This window comes from Polypterus senegalus, chromosome 4, assembly GCF_016835505.1.
Source record: "Polypterus senegalus isolate Bchr_013 chromosome 4, ASM1683550v1, whole genome shotgun sequence".
In the NCBI taxonomy this organism is placed as follows: Eukaryota; Metazoa; Chordata; class Cladistia; order Polypteriformes; family Polypteridae; genus Polypterus; species Polypterus senegalus.
Genome location: NC_053157.1, coordinates 73,163,796 through 73,180,850, shown reverse-complemented (window position 1 = coordinate 73,180,850; position 17,055 = coordinate 73,163,796). Strand labels below are relative to the sequence as shown.

General features: G+C 39.5%; 1 protein-coding gene across 1 annotated transcript in view; it reads left to right on the top strand.

The window, feature by feature from the left end:
• Positions 1–17,055, top strand: part of LOC120527454 — a 203,968-nt gene that overhangs the window by 123,054 nt on the left and 63,859 nt on the right. The window contains exon 13 of the mRNA XM_039750877.1: positions 13,439–13,502. Within this exon, the coding sequence (XP_039606811.1) occupies positions 13,439–13,502 (64 nt within the window). The remainder of the gene's footprint in view (positions 1–13,438; positions 13,503–17,055) is intronic.

Here is a 17,055-nt window from a genome sequence, read left to right as displayed (position 1 = left end):
AACAGAATATACAAGATAAATATAAGAAGATAAAGTATAAAATTTTGTTTTTTTGTATTGCCTCTGTATTATGCAGCATACAGGGGCAATACAAAAAAACAGCAGTGATAGCAGGATTAAAATGTCCAGGCAGTCTACTGTGTAAGTGATGTGTCGTTTTATCTTCACTGCATGAAGATGTTTACCGGTGGGAAGATTTTGGAACAGGTTAGGGTTAGGGTTAGGGTTAGGGTCCTGGGGGACCAGGGGAGTCGGATCAGCAATCTTTCCTGTCCTCTTCCATACCCTGGACTCGTATACGACTTCAATGTGCAGTAGGATACAGCCTATGATTCTTTCGCAGGCTTTGATGAGGCGTTGCCGATTGGTCTTAGCCTGAACAGAGGCAGCACCAAACCAGACAGTTATAGATGAGGTCAGAATGGACTTGATAATGGTTGTGCGGAATTAGACCAATATTGCTTGAGGGAGATTAGATGTCCTCAGCTGACACAAAAAGAACACCCTCTGGGCTTTCTTAATAATGCATGTGATGTTATTGTCCCACTTAAGGTTTTGTGACAGCACAGTACCCAGGAACTTAAATGATTCTGTCACCTGAACAGCTGAGCCATTTATAGTAAGTGATAGGTGAGCACGTGACTGTTTTCTGAAATCTATGATCATCTCCAGAAATTTTTGAATGTTCATGTCCAAATTATTATAGCTTCAGCACAATGTCACATTTTCCAACTCTTGTCTGTATATGGACTTTTCATTGTTTGAAAAGGACTATTAGTGTTATGTCATCTTCAAATTTAAGGAGTTTGATAAATGAATCACCAGAGGTACAGTCACTTGTATAAAGTGAGAAGAGTAGTGGGGAAAGGACATATCCCTGCAGTACACCAGCACTAAGAGTTAATGGGTCGGACATGTGTGCCCAACCGCATGTACTGGTTTCTACCTGTAAGAAAGTCTGTGATCCAACGATGTATTGAACTGGTGAGTTTCTTATCTAGGTGCTCTGGGATGATTTTATTGAAAGCGGAGCTAAAATCCACAAACGGGATCCTCACATATGTCCCTGGCTCACCATGGTGTTGGTAAATAAAGCTCAGACCTAAATTTACTGCATCATTCACAGACAGGTTAGCTCTTAAAGCAAACTGAAATGGGTCCAGAGAGTCTTTTGTAGCATTCTTGAGGTAATGCAGAGTAAGGCGTTCAAAGGTTTTCATCACCACAGAGGTTAAAGCTACTGGTCTGTAGTCATTTAGGCCTGTGACCTTTGATTTTTTTGCTACTGGATTGATGGTGGAAATAATAATAATAATACATTTTATTTATATAGTGCCTTTCCCATACTCAAGGCACTTAAATCTTGACAGATCCAGAGATTGGTTGAAAATGTCTGCAAATACTGTAGACAACTGGTCTGCACAGTGCCTGAGTGTGGAAGGGAAAATAAGGGCCAGGCCTGCAGCTTTTTTAATATTTAGCTTTTTGAATAAGCTGCAGATGTCTTCTGAAGAGATGACAGGATGGGGAAGGTGAGAAGAAGAGGAGTGTAGAGTAGTAACAGTGAGACCATCCAGTAGTTTTATGTCCCATTGTCTTTCAAAACAACCATACAACTGATTTAACTGATTAGCTAGACTGGGATCAGCAGAACTGTTTGATGTTTGCTTCCTGTAGTTAGTGAGCCGTTTAACCTCCTTAGCGTTGCATTTTATTCCAAAAAAACATGTAAAAAGCGTTACTTTTTTTGGCATGAAAAATTGCATTTTTATTAAATCTCAAAAGTATAATAATGATACATATAATAATAGTACTGATGAATAAAAATAATATTATGAAATGAACAATAATAACAAAAATAATAATAACAGTAATAATAATACTACTAATGATGCCAAAACAGTACATAATCTCAAAATGAGTCCTTTGTGTGCTAAATCTTAAAGCACGGTGAAAGACACAATTCAATGTCACAGTCGGGACAGTAATAGTGTGTTTCTTTTCAGATTTTCTTACCATATTTATCAGTTTTTGAATAGCACACTGCACAGGTATCTATATATACTGTATAAAATTATTTTCGCGTTTGATATGGAAATTACATATGACCACGCGAAACGGAAATTATGTATGACCACAGAACATATTATAATACAGGAACTACTCACTTCATTTGTGGACGCCATTTTTATATCGTCTTTACGAATTGTTATTATTTGTGTGAGAGTTATTTTACTGATATTGGAAAGAAATAAATACAAACACGCCAATCTATCCCATAGAAGTGCGCCCTGCGTCACCCTCTCCCAGCCCTCCTATCTGTACTCCAGCGCTGAGCCGTCCGCCACCAGGCGCGTTCTGATAGAGAAGCTTTATTTATTTGTCCACTTCACTGTCGCGGAAACTGGCACATTGTAACTTTTTTTTAATTGGTACTACTTGATAGCAGAAGAGAGGAGAAAAACAGCTTTGTGTCTTTCTACTTTTTAACTGTGCCGAGCTGTAAACAATGTGAAGACGACACTGCCTTCAGCGGCAACGGGTCGTGAGAACAAAGTGGACGCTGAAAAGTGTGGTATGTTGGGCTTCTCCAACGGGTCAAGAGCTTTGCAGTTTCAGGCAGTGCCCTCTCTTCTTGCACTGTTTGTGACACTTTGATTGCCCCATCGGCTCCTGGGAGAGTGGAAATCTTTGCGAATGAGTGTAATCAGCGCCATCAAAGCAAGACTCTCTTTGTAAACTGTGCTGCACGACTACTTACTCTCCCTTAAGGTGAGTTCAGGTCACTAAAACCCCGCAACATTCAAGGTTGCTTTTGTGATGAATTCTTTTAACAACATGTAGGGTTTACATCTACGAAGATGTACTGACCTCTTCATGTAAAGTATTGGACTTGAGAATTGTTTGGACCTTCTGTCCGTTAAGCACGGAACGGCAGCGTCCACATTTCTCAGAATAATTTTTCTCTTAAATCACAGGCACATAGTGCAACGTTGTCAGGCAGAAATTTGGAGGATCACATAGAAAATGTAATTTCTATACCACAGCGGTCGTGTAGCGCCTTTCACAAGGGATCTCCTACCGAGTGATGATCCAAATACATTTAAGCTGCTGTTAGTACTACTTACCTGTTGTGTTATAGCGCCTTTAAAATGTACTTAACCCTAAAGTACTCAAGTACTGCTCAATGTATCTTTACTTCTTAAATGTTAATGTTTTACTGTTTAATAATTTATATACTACATTTTATTTTTTTCCCTTGCACTCAATGAGCGAAGCCACTGGGTAATCAGCTAGTAGTCAATTAAAAATGTCTACCAATAAGACACTCTGGATTGCTCCGCGATATGCTGGGTCGACTGCGTCTCTTTAGCGGTGGTGTGGATGATGGATGTGCAGCAATGATTTGTTCTACAAGCCAGCATGTAAAATTGGCACGAGATACAATTTTTGCAGCTTTTTGTTTGTATAACACGAATGCATTCCAAATGCACTGTTCCACCAGATGACAGAATATCTTTTTGTAGTATTTCTTTTGTTGCCTCTGCCTAATGGGATAGAAAGTCAGTTCTTCATCCACACAATTTACACTGCCCATCGTGTTATTATAGTCGACCGCAGCACAAGGCCTCATAACCTACTTGTTGCCTTTTGCCTGTACAGTGACCTAAAATGTATTATATACAGTACTAAGAAGCCAAATATCTTTCTTCTCCTTCCAGTGCTTTACCATTTCGCCAAGCTCTTCAGACATGCCATGATGGTTGAGATGCAGTGTTCCATATGTGTCAGTCTTACTTTGCAGCAAAATGTCAAATAGCTCTAGCGAAATTGTCCATGGATGCACAGTAACCTTGATCCAGCAGAGCATCTATCAAAGTCTGCACAGACAACATAGCAACACCATACTGATTGCATTTCTGATCAAACATTGACCCTTTACTTGTGTACAGAACCAAATTCCAAATGTATCCTGTTTGAGATTCATAAAGCTTGTAAAGCTTTATGCCAAATCTTGCTCTTTTTGACGCATTGTATCCATGACAGTCTGCCCTTATAAGCAATGAGACACTCATCAATGCTGACATCACGGTCCGGAATATAAATGCTCCGAACTTTTACTACAATTGCCTGGTATATCTCCAGAATTTTCTTCATTTTGGGTGCTGAATGAGTATTCTCGTCAAAGTCTTCATTACTGGTAAAGTGCATTAATGTCATAATTAGTGAAAACCTACACTCAGACATAATTTCTCCAAAGAACAGCAGCACTTACAACACCTTTACAACCCGAGTGATTCTCGGTTCTAACGCTTATGCTGTACAGTTCCCAGAGTGACACTTAGGACTAACGCTTTTAGCGCGGTTTTCACAGTCTGTGTAACGCTCTGGTCTAATACTAAGGAGGTTAAGGCCTACCCAGACTGATGCATTGTTATTTGCAGACAATTGTTCTTGTATTGACTCTTGCCTGCTTAATAACCCTGTTTTGTATGCCCCTGTTAACTTCATTTTTCCATTAACAATATTTAAAATAAAAGTGAATTCTTCTTTCTTAGAAAAAAAGAAAATACATTCCTATTACTGTGTGATAATAAATAACTGACAAAAACGGAAGCAAGGTTCTAATGCAAATGTATTTTTTAAGAGCTGTCAGACAAAAGTACTTTAGAAGAGGAGGCTGTTTAATCCAATACACTTTTTCTGGTCAGCTAATACACTAGACATTTTTTCTCACTATACCTTCCAGATGCTTTTGAAATTATTAAGGTCTCTGCTTCATCTACCTGACTGAGTAGTTAAGAACGCTTTGTGTGCTTCCAGGCTTCTGCCTTAAATGTACTTACCTTTAATTTCCATCTGTGTCCTTGAGTATGTGATTCACTCTCTGCTGAAAAGATACTGCTCAATCAACTTTGTTGATGCCTTTGATGATTCCAAAAACTGCATTTTCCAAGTTTTCCCTCAATTTTGAACAGTGCAGGTCTTTTTTTAAATGTTTTGCTGACTGCTCAGTAATTCCTATCCTCCAATTTTAGTGTTCTCTATGAATTTCACAAGTTTACACACTATAGTACATGATGTGAAAATCTCTGTCATTACTATTCTCAGGATCTGAAGCTGTTTGAGTTTATTTGGTGTGTTTTAAAATTTTTCCTTGTTACATTTTTCATGCCCTTACTTTTCACATACTTTCCATTGCATCATTGATGTCTTGATTCATTGCAAAACACATTTTGTGAAACCAGATTGTTAAATAATGGAAGGGTTTTCCATAGCATCATAGCATAAAGAACCCCAAAAAAGGCTCCAACAATATCCAGATGAAAAGGGTATTTATTAAGGTTGTGTAGGATAACAACTAATAACTTACATAAAATAAAAAGAAGCAAATTACAAAGCAAAACTAACCTTACCCAGGCTTATACACTTCTCCTTTAGAGTCCCACCTTGACTCTTGAATTGTGCTTTGATCTGGTTGTCATTGTTCCTCACTCCAAGTGAGTCATTGTCATATTTCCACAACCGAATCTAAGGTCATCAAGCTGAGGATAAGAGGTCCTTTTAAAAGGGCAGTGCAAGACCACATTTGGTATCTCAACTCCTTAACTGTCCAAAGCTTGGGAGGAATGCAGCCATCCCCCATAGAAGATCAGGCATCCATGTATCTGGCTGGAGCATGGCTGCATCCTTCTGCTCCTATGTGACCAGGAGGACTAACAATTGGCGTCTTTTCCTTCTCCACACACATGTATCACCCTGCTTACTGTCCCAGCCCAACTTTCATAAGGCTGTTCGGCCTTCCATTTTGGCACAGACCCAGTCCAAGGTAGAAAGCCACTACAGTACATCTCTGCCCCCTGCCAAGAAAATAACATTTCAGATCAAATTAAAAGAAAACACAATTTGCCACATTTCTATTTTACATGACCTGTCTACAGATTTCACAACACATTGTTACTTCACACTTCAGTGTTTTAGTGTTAAACATCACAGCCAATTAAGGCTGAGTAAATCTGGAGCCAGCACTGAAGGACGAAGGCATAGTTTACGCCAGCAATTCGCTTTATAAACCGACAAGAGATATTTTTGTAAATTTCATTAACAGAGTGACTCAATGTACAGAACATAAGATGTTTCATAAATTCAATATTTTTGGTAATAGAAATGTATTGACCAGTTTACTTTCCCTTGCTGTTTTATGTCACTAGAGATGAAGATTCAGAAAAATAATATAGTTATTTCCTCAAATAAAACTAGGGTCTATAGAACGGATGACTATGCAGGTACTAAATGTAAAAAAAAACACACATTGTATTTGAAAGTAAAATTGTACTTTTCAAAAGGTTGATTTTTGATGGATCATTAACTTAAAGGAGATTCTCATTTCTGTTTCATTTAAGCATCAGCTTCGTCATAGACATTTCTCCTAAAATTCATCAAACTTCTTTAGAAAAAAAAATTAGACATGAGATACAACTGAGAATTTTGGGAGATCTCTTTCTAGTCTTGTTTTAATATTTATCAAGACTTCATATTTTTAACTTATTATTGGGCTGATACCTTTATGGATACATTTCTTTTATTTTTCCAGTTGAAGCGCAGGCAGATGAAGTGACTTGCACGTTGTCACACAGTGTAAGTGGCAGGACTTGAACCCACAACGTCACAGTTTGAAGTCCAAAGTCTTAACCACCATGCCACTTGTTCCAGAATGAGTACAATCTAATTGGAGCACAGCAGTATAAATTAGAAAAACTAATTGTATTGTTCAGTAGCAAGGACTACAGTTTTGTGATCATAGTAAAGCATATTCCTCCACATTGAGAGGAGTCAGATGAGGTGGCTCGGGCATCTGATCAGGATGCCTCCTGGACGCCTCCCTGGTGAGGTGTTCCGGGCACGTCCAACCGGGAGGAGGCCCCGGGGAAGATCCAGGACATGCTGGAGGGACTATGTCTCCCGGCTGGCCTGAGAACGCCTCGGGATTCCCCCGGAAGAGCTGGAAGAAGTGGCTGGGGAGAGGGAAGTCTGAGCATCTCTGCTCAAGCTGCTACCCCCGCGACCCAATCTCGGATAAGCGCAAGAGGATGAATGGATGGGTGGAGTAAAGCATATTATTACCACAAACAACTGTCCATACATTTTATTTGTGACGACCTGGGGACCCACACCTCCCCAAACACAACGGACAGAGGTGCAAGTCCAGCACGACACTCTTTTAAACAGTTTTCCACTAAGGCTCAGTACCAAGAACAATCAATACAGTAATAAAGCACAAAGCCCTTTCTCTTCCTTGACATCTTTTTCTCTTTCTCTATCATAACCTCCTCCACTCCTCCCTGGCAAGCTTTGTCCTCCAACCTCCCGACTCTCACTCCCAGAATGAAGGCAGACGGCTCTTTTTAAGCTGCACCTAGGAGTGCTCCAGGTGGCTCGTTAGGTGTGGCGATAGGCCAAAGTAAAGCTCTGCTGCTCCCCCTGGTGGCTGCCACGAAAACCAAACAGGGCTGTGCCAGACCCCAACTCCCATGGATCCCTGCAGGGATCCGAAGTGCCACTACAACCCAGGGGGACTGCCATCTAGAGCTTCGGGGGAGGTAGTGCCCTGTGAACATCTGCTCCCCTGGTCCTTCCAGGGCCCCAGCTGTCCGCCAAACACGATATATTTCTGAGCATGCAACGTAAATACTTTCAAATTGTAAAAAAAAAAAAATAAATGTCAGGACACTACTTCAAAAATTTGAGCCCATTGTGTGACTTTTGCTGAGATCTCATCTGAAACATAAGAAGAAACGCTTGTGAGAATACCCAGGTATTTTTACTCAGGAGAAAAATCTGAGAAGCGTGAGACAAAAGAAAGTGTCTCCATTTTACTTCTGTGAGATCTCATTGTTGTTTAAGGGAAACCAAAAAGTTATTAAGAAGATCTCTATTTTGATTTTTCATTCCTATGGGCTTGTCTTGCAATTCATCGAGTCATCTCCATGTGTATCCACTTTACTTGTATTGTTTTTCTCTCAGTTATTTTTGAAGAAATTCCAAAACGTGTAAAATTTTCCTGATCAAACCAGGCCAGAGGAGTCAAGTCAAGTCAATTTTATTTATAAAGCATATGTAATTAATATTTATAATAATTTATAAAGGATATGCAATTAAAACAACAGACCTTGACCAAAGTGCCCATACAGCTTCCATAAATAAACAAATACATATATAGATAAACTAAATACACCAAAACTGATTAAATAAATAATATAAATAGTATAAGTGATAGTATAAATAAAATAAAAACCTTAAAAAGCTGAAAGGCTTTCAGGCAAGATTTAAAAGTGAGCAAAGCTGTTGCTGACCTAATATAAAAATGTAGACTATTCCAAAGCTTAAGGGGCAGCTACTGCAAAAGCACGGTCCCCTTGGAGCTTAAGTCTAGATCTGGGCAAGACTAATAATTTCTGGTCTGAGGACCTATGTGACCATGAAGGAGAATAAGGGTATGTACAAAATCAGTAAGATACATGGGAGCTAAACCATTCAGAGACTTAAAAACAAACTGTAACACTTTAAACTCAGTCCTGTAGCAAATAGGAAGCCAGTCAAGAGAAGCTAAGACTGGTGTGATGTGATTCTGTTTCTGTGTGCCTGTTAGAAGCCTGGCAGCAGCATTGTGGACAAGCTGAATACAAGCAAGGGATGACTGATCAACTGCAGTGTACAGTGAGTTACAATAGTCAAGCTGGGAAGAGACAAAAGCATGAATTAATTTTTCAAAATCATCTACGTAAAGAAATGGCTTGACTTTAGCTAATAACAATGGCTTTAACAATGGAGCTAATTTGTTTATCAGATTTAAGGGCATTATCAAATATCACAACATGATTTTTTTGCTTGAGCACAATTAAGATTAGCAGGTCCAAAACTCACAATTTCTGTTTTTTGTCATTTAAACTAAAAAGATTTGTTGACATCCATATTTTAACGAATTCCTGACATTCCAATAAGGGTTTAAAAGAATATGATTTGATCTGTTTCAGTGGATTATGTAACCGTGTATCATATAGAGGTCTTATTCTTAATTTTTACATTATATATGTTGGTGTCATAGTGACCAGCGCTGAATCTAACCTTCATTCTTAGAAGTATGGTCAGTTTCCCTTTGACATTGTGTTTCAGATCTTGCTAAAATGTTTAAAACAGAGCATGATTTTCACTATTTATATGTTTAATTTTCCAACAAGAATCAATTGAAGAGAAAATGTAAAAACAAAAATCACACAATTGTATATTAAACTGAAGTAATGACCATTATGGTAATTTGGAGTTTTAACTAAACAGAATGCATAAAATGATGTGTAACCCTTTGTTTCTTTCCTACATAAAGAAAGAGTGTTATGAATTAGATGTTGGGTGTGGATTTTCTAACTTATGTATCCGTCCCGAAAAAAGAATCTGAAGAGCCCTGCTTATCTATACTAATAAAAGGCAAAGCCCTCACTGACTGAATGACTGACTCAGTGACTCATCACTAATTCTCCAACTTCCCGTGTAGGTAGAAGGCTGAAATTTGGCAGGCTCATTCCTAACAGTTTACTAACAGCTATTTTTCTACATACACTGTAATGGAGTTGAGCTCGAAAGCCGTGGGGGGCGGAGTTGCGTCTGACATCATCATGCCTCCCACGTAATCACCTGAAATGACTGTCAACGCAGTATGTAGAAAACCAGGAAGAGCTCAAAAAAGCGCTGAAGAAAACATGCATTATATAATTGAGAAGGCAGCGAAACAATAAGAAGCGAGCGACTGACATATACAACCATATTCATGAGTGCTGCTACTTCGGAAACAAAGCATGGTGTAAACCTAAAGTTTAAATTAAGTTTATAGACAGACTGCCGCTGGCGTTTGTCATGCCCACGGGTAATGCGGGATACAAGTTTAATAAGAGGACACAGGATATAAACGAGAGTTTTGATCACTTTGTAACTAAGTTAAAATTGCAGGTGAGGGGCTGTTTTAACTTTTCAAACGTCACACTTGCCGATTCTCCAAGCTTAACACAAAATTTAATGGCACAACGTTGCTCCAAATTCCGCTGTTCCAATTTACTGTTGTTCCCGGCAGTGTTTTGTCGTTTTTCTCATTTCTATTTTTTATGTAGCATGTTCACGAATTAGTCATAGACAAAATTTATATATTTTGGCTCTAGGAGGACAAACCAAAAATGTTGTATATAAAGAAGCTCTATAAGTCGCATGTAGATACATAATTATTCCAACCACAGCGACTATAAATCATAAATCATGGAGAATCCACTGCATCCACTGAACAGGATCATCTGCAGACAGAGGAGCAGCTTCAGCGACAGACTGCTGTCACCATCCTGCTCCACTGACAGACTGAGGAGATCGTTCCTCCCCCACATTATGCGACTCTTCAATTCCAAATCATTTAGGTATAAACTAATGAACCAACCAGAGTAAAATGTATGCATTGATTGACATCCATCCAGCCATTATACAATCTGCTATATCCTAATTACAGGGTCACGGGGGTCTGCTGGAGCCAATCCCAGCCAACACAGGGTGCAAGGCAGGAAACAAACCCTGGGCAGGGCGCCAGCCCACTGCAGGGGACGCACACACACACAAACACACACACACACACTCACACACACACACACACACACACACACACCAAGCACACAATAGGGACAATTTAGGATTGCCAATACACCTAACCTACATGTCTTTGGACTGTGGGAGGAAACCCACACAGGGAGAACATGCAAACTCCACGCAGGGAGGACCCAGGAAGCTACCCACTGTGCCACTGTATTGATTGACACTGTATGTAAATTCGTAAAATAGTTTATAAAATTAACCTCTATCCTTTGTTTCTCTGACCATTCTGATCATTATGCAATGGACTGCTTTTGAAGAATGCTCCCTCCAAGGCATTTTGCTGAGGAGTAATTAAAAGATACAATGAACAGCTTTTCTCCTGCCTGATTACTGAATTGTCCTGTTCGAGGACGTTTCTTCCTTTAATAAGATGTAAAATTTCATCTTGGATTAGCTATTATTTCTCAATGTTTCATTATTTTCTCTCCTGCAATAAGCCTGGTCACACTTCTGTAAAATATGGGCATAGATTTTATATATATTTTATTCAGATATGAAGATCAAAACAGAAAAATGTTTTGAAGATGTGACGACATGCGTGTATAGCTTTGTAAACATTAAGTGAATCAAAATTGGAACTCCATGTTGGGATAAATGCTTCGTTCATTACAGGTTTTTTCCTTTGATTGAGTGTTATTAATCATTTTTTGCTTAAAGTCCTTTTTTCACCTCCCAATAAGTCTGTCTTTAAGATTTTTTTATTTTTTTTTTTTAAATAGGAATTTCATACATCTTAAAGAGGACTTCATACTCAAAAGCATATCCTCTCAATATACGTACAGTTCCAAATTTTGTTATGTTACAGCCTTATTCCAAAAGGGATTTTATTTTTATTAAAAATAAAAAAACTGAGAAATCAGATGTACATAAGTATTCACAGCCTTTGCTCAAATCTTTGTCGATGCACCTTTGGCAGCAATTACAGCCTGAAGTCTTTTTGAATATGATGCCACAAGCTTGGCACACCTATCCTTGGCCAGTTTCGCCCATTCCTCTTTGCAGCACCTCTCAAGCTCCATCAGGCTGGATGGGAAGCGTCGGTGCACAGCCATTTTAAGATCTCTCCAGAGATGTTCAATCAGATTCAAGTCTGGGCTCTGGCTGGGCCACTCAAAGACATTCACAGAGTTGTCCTGAAGCCACTCCTTTGATATCTTGGCTGTGTGTTTAGGGTTGTTGTCCTGCTGAAAGGTGAACCGTTGCCCCAGTCTGAGGTCAAGAGCACTCTGGAGCAGGTTTCATCCAGGATGTCTCTGTACATTCCTGCAGTCATCTTTCCCTTTATCCTGACTAGTCTCCCAGTTCCTGCCGCTGAAAGACATCCCCACAGCATGATGCTGCCACCACCATGCTTCACTGTAGGGATGGTATTGGCCTGGTGATGAGCGGTGCCTGGTTTCCTCCAAACATGACACCTGGTATTCACACCAAAGAGTTCAATCTTTGTCTCATCAGACCAGAGAATTTTGTTTCTCATGGTCTGAGAGTCCTTCAGGAGCCTTTTGGCAAACTCCAGGCGGGCTGCCATGTACTTTTTACTAAGGAGTGGCTTCTGTCTGGCCACTCTACCATACAGGCCTGATTGGTGGATTGCTGCAGAAATGGTTGTCCTTCTGGAAGGTTCTCCTCTCTCCACAGAGGACCACTGGAGCTCTGACAGAGTGACCATCGGGTTCTTGGTCACCTCCCTGACTAAGGCCATTCTCCCCCGATCGCTCAGTTTAGATGGCCGGCCAGTTCTAGGAAGAGTCCTGGTGGTTTCGAACTTCTTCCACTTACGGATGATGGAGGCCACTGTGCTCATTGGGACCTTCAAAGCAGCAGAAATTTTTCTGTAACCTTCCCCAGATTTGTGCCTCGAGACAATCCTGTCTCGGAGATCTACAGACAATTCCTTTGACTTCATGCTTGGTTTGTACTCTGACATGAACTGTTAGCTGTGGGACCTTATATAGACAGGTGTGTGCCTTTCCAAATCATGTCCAATCAACTGAATTTACCACAGGTGGACTCCAATGAAGCTGCAGAAACATCTCAAGGATGATCAGGGGAAACAGGATGCACCTGAGCTCAATTTTGAGCTTCATAGCAAAGGCTGTGAATACTTATGTACATGTGCTTTCTCAATTTTTTTATTTTTAATAAATTTGCAAAAATCTCAAGTAAACTTTTTTCTCATTGTCATTATGGGGTGTTGTGTGTAGAATTCTGAGGGAAAAAAATGAATTTAATGCATTTTGGAATTAAGGCTGTAACATAACAAAATGTGGAAAAAGTGATGCGCTGTGAATACTTTCCGGATGCACTGTATTTTATGGCTTTTTAAAGACACACCCAACCAATGCATTTAATACGTGAAGCCTTATATGGTGATGGAACACAGAGTATCAAACCTGTTTATTGAGTATGAAATCACACAATATGTGGTGTCACCTTTTTTTGCAATTATAAAGATGAGAGGAGAAAGGCAGCCCCAAAGTAGAATTTGAGTGAGCGTGGCTCCCTTACACTCCACACTCCATTACCTCCATTAAGAAACAATCAAACCAAAAATAAAATGGTTGAAGTCCATGATAAGAATGTAGAACTTTGGCCACTAGTTAGTACTGGCATCTTTGTTATTACAGAACTACTGACAATTCAGTATATCAAACATATGCCAGGTCATAGGACTTTCACAACTGACTATGACTGCAGTTGATCTCTCTATAAAATAAAGAGGCAATCACACATTTTGTTACTTTCTTTTTAACAGACAGCTGTTCCAATTTCAAGAAAAAGAGATGATGATATGTACTTGATCAACGAGGTACAAAAAGGTAATTATTTATTTTCAGTCTTTAAGTCTTATCCTTAAAAAAACAAGTTAAAAGATAAGTTAAATACAGTATGTAAAAACACACAAGGAAGTTATTAATATTAAGAATACACTAATCAATTCAAACAGACGTCCAGTTTTTGATGGTTATGCGAAGTGGTTTACCTACTTACCTATTGTCGACAAAAACTCAGTAATTAGTAATTTAAGTAAAGATTGTTACAAAACTAAAAAAAATCTAAATTTCAAAACAACAATCAAAAACTCCAAAAGCTAGAAAGCAGAATTTAAAATCTCCTAAGAACTCAGTTCTATCAAAATTAAATACATGACTATTTAAAAGAAAACCAAAAAAGTAAAAACAAAAAGGACAAAAAGGAAAACTTAAAAAAAAAAAACAACATCAAGGTCTACTAACTAGAAATAAAAACCACAAAACAATAGAAAAAAACAGAAAATGCATAACAGAAAGGGTCCAAAGACCAACAAACTTGCTAACATAAAAATGATGCCATTGAGCAAAATTAGGGCAACATGTTTTTTTAATTGGGACTTTCATTTGCTGTCTGAACAAATGAATATAGGAAAAGGGACCAAGAAAAATCTCCATATATATAAAATCCAATGTCTCACTGTCTGTTTGTATATCCTATTTCATGAGAGAACTACTTAATGGATTTAGATCGGGTTTCCTTCTATAATTTGCTTGAACATTCTGGTTGATCTGCGGTGCGCTGGCGCCCTGCCCGGGGTTTGTTTCCTGCCTTGTGCCCTGTGTTGGCTGGGATTGGCTCCAGCAGACCCCCATGACCCTGTAGTTAGGATATAGTGGGTTGGATAATGGATTGATGGATGGATTCTGGTTGATTTTGCGACTTCTCTCATCATGCTAAGTATCATAGTTCGGTTGCGGCACCAATTTATTCGTGCGAATCTGAGGGACAGGATGCGGGCTGAGGGGAGGTGGGACCTCAGGAGTAAGAAGCCAGGTGCCAGCCTCCACCAGCCTCCGTTCAACTCACTCTACCTCTCGCCACATATTGGAGAGTACCTTTCCTCTGCTTAGCTAGCGATAGCTGTTTGTTCAGCAGACATTTTCATCTACAAATGCTTGAAGAGTAAAATTTGACATTTTTGAGAGAGAGATCACAGCTTCGTGTGTTTTAGAGGGTACCTGCTCATTGACAGAGATATCACGGCCACGCGCTTTTCTCCTCACGCGGGGGACGCTTTGCCGTCAGAGCTGAACACGATCAGATACAGTGCCAACTGTTGATGTTGGAGCATACCTACCTTCCACTTGGCCAGAGATACCTTTCCAACTTTTTACAGTTTTGGTAAAGAGATCACAACTACATTCTCGACCCTGACCGCAAACCCAAAAATATTGCATATTAAGAGGTCCTCGGAATACAAAAGCTATCAATATAAATTCTTCTCAATACAAATGATTGCATTTTAAAAAATGTTTTTATTGATTCTTAAAGTTTGTCCTGTTCCACTACTACTTAGGGGACAGCAAGTTATAAATAAAACAAAAAATATAAACATTTACTGGGAACAATGGTATGTTGAGATATTTAGGAAAGTATTTCAAATATGTTCAATCTTAAAGTGCACTTTAGATATATCAGAATTAACTCTTTCAGGGCTGATGTCAACTTCTGTCAAAAGGAGGAGTTGACAATGGTAATCAGCTGTAAACTGTGACAAAACCAACCCTTATCTTTTAGTTGGACTCTCGTTGCTAGAAGGAAAGTTAGCTTCATTGGTTTGACCGAGATTCCCTGCACTCGCGTGAGTAGCACGGCGCAAACAACGGCAAAAATGGCACTGACATAATGGTGAGAGATCAAAGCGAATGTGTAAAGCAAAATATTGCATGGACGAAGTTTTGCCTATTACCTCTGAACTGGACGATGACTTTCTGGACACCAATTTTGATACAAGTGATCGAAAATGAATGTGAGGTTCCAGCTTCAGCTGACTGGTCCCCAGCTAATCGTGGTGCTGGACAGGTTCATGTAGTTGATACGCCTATGGCAATGTTCGCCAGAAAGACTGCCACTTAACAATGGTAAGAGGTTGAAACCAGATTGCAATGCACTGTGACCATGACCCCCTGCTGCTGCCCCGTCCACGCAAAGACAACCTGGAAGCAAGCCTGCCGCACATTCTTGACAAACTGGCAGCCACAACATGCAGCAACAGACGTTTAATGTTGATTTCTGTGTGAAACCATTGCTTTTCAGAAACAATGTTTTTCTGGAAAAAAATATTCAGCCCTCAAAGAGTTAAAACAATGTGATGTTTACTATTAGCAATATTTTGAAAAGTATAGTATTTATTTTTCTAAAAATTTAAAGGAAACTCTTTGATGTATTAAAAGTCTGATTTTCATTTAAAATTTTACTCCTCATCCATTTATTCATTTTCTTAATAATTTAAATCATCTGTGGTTAGAGGCAGCTGGAGTCCATCCCAGCAAAACCGGGTTCAAGGAAGTAATCAGCTGTTTTCTGCTTCTTCTTTCGGCTGTTCCCATTAGGGTTGCCATATCTTCCTGTCCTCTGCATCTTGCTCTTTCACACCCATCACCTGCTTGTCCCCTCTCACCACATCTATAAACCTTCTCTTAGGCCTTCCTCTTTTCCTCTTGCCTGGCAGCTCAATCCTTAGCCTCCTTTTCCTGATATACCCAGCATCTGCACATGTCCCCGGGCACACCCCCTTCTTCTTCTCCTTCTTCGGCCAACAGTAGCCCAATTTCCCCCAGCACCCTGTTGGCTAACAGCACTGGTGGCAGTCGTTGTTAACCCGGATGCCCTTCCGGACATAACCTTCCCTATTCATCCGGGCTTGGGACTGGCATGAAGAAACACACTGGTTTGTGCATCCCCTGTGGCTGAGTTAAGGAAGTAATCAACTGCAAAAACAAAAATCACCAGTCCGCTATAAAACCAACTCATGCATGCACACACATTCACTCAGGGATACCAGAAAAAAACACATTCAAACACAAGGAAAGCATGCTAATGTCATCCAGGCTCCTGGAACTGTGAAGCTGTAATGTTGACGGCTGGTCTACTGTGCTTAAGATGCTTTTGCTATCTTGTAATCATAAAATGAGTTTCCTCCAGATTTCTCAGAATGACTGCATTATAATATGTCATATTTGAGCTGTGCAAACCAGCAATAATGAAAACACATAGCACAAACATCACAAGGTCTTCTGTTATTAACAAGAACAGCTCCTGCTCCCATAATGCAATTCACACTCTTGAAAAAATCCAGCTATATTTTTAATCTTCAAGCAGCTACCCTTCTGGTGTGATCTTGCTTAAATAGATTATTATTTGTGTGGACCATTCTAAAATGCTACTGGAAGCTGAACATTAATTTATGAAGTAAACACTGATGTTGTGTTTATTTTAGTAAGTATATTGTGAACACACCCATGATGGACTGAAATATAGTTTAGGAGGAGAACGAGTATCCCATCCGGATCAGAGGATATCCCATCACCCGGATGATAATGCAAGCAAACTGGCCAG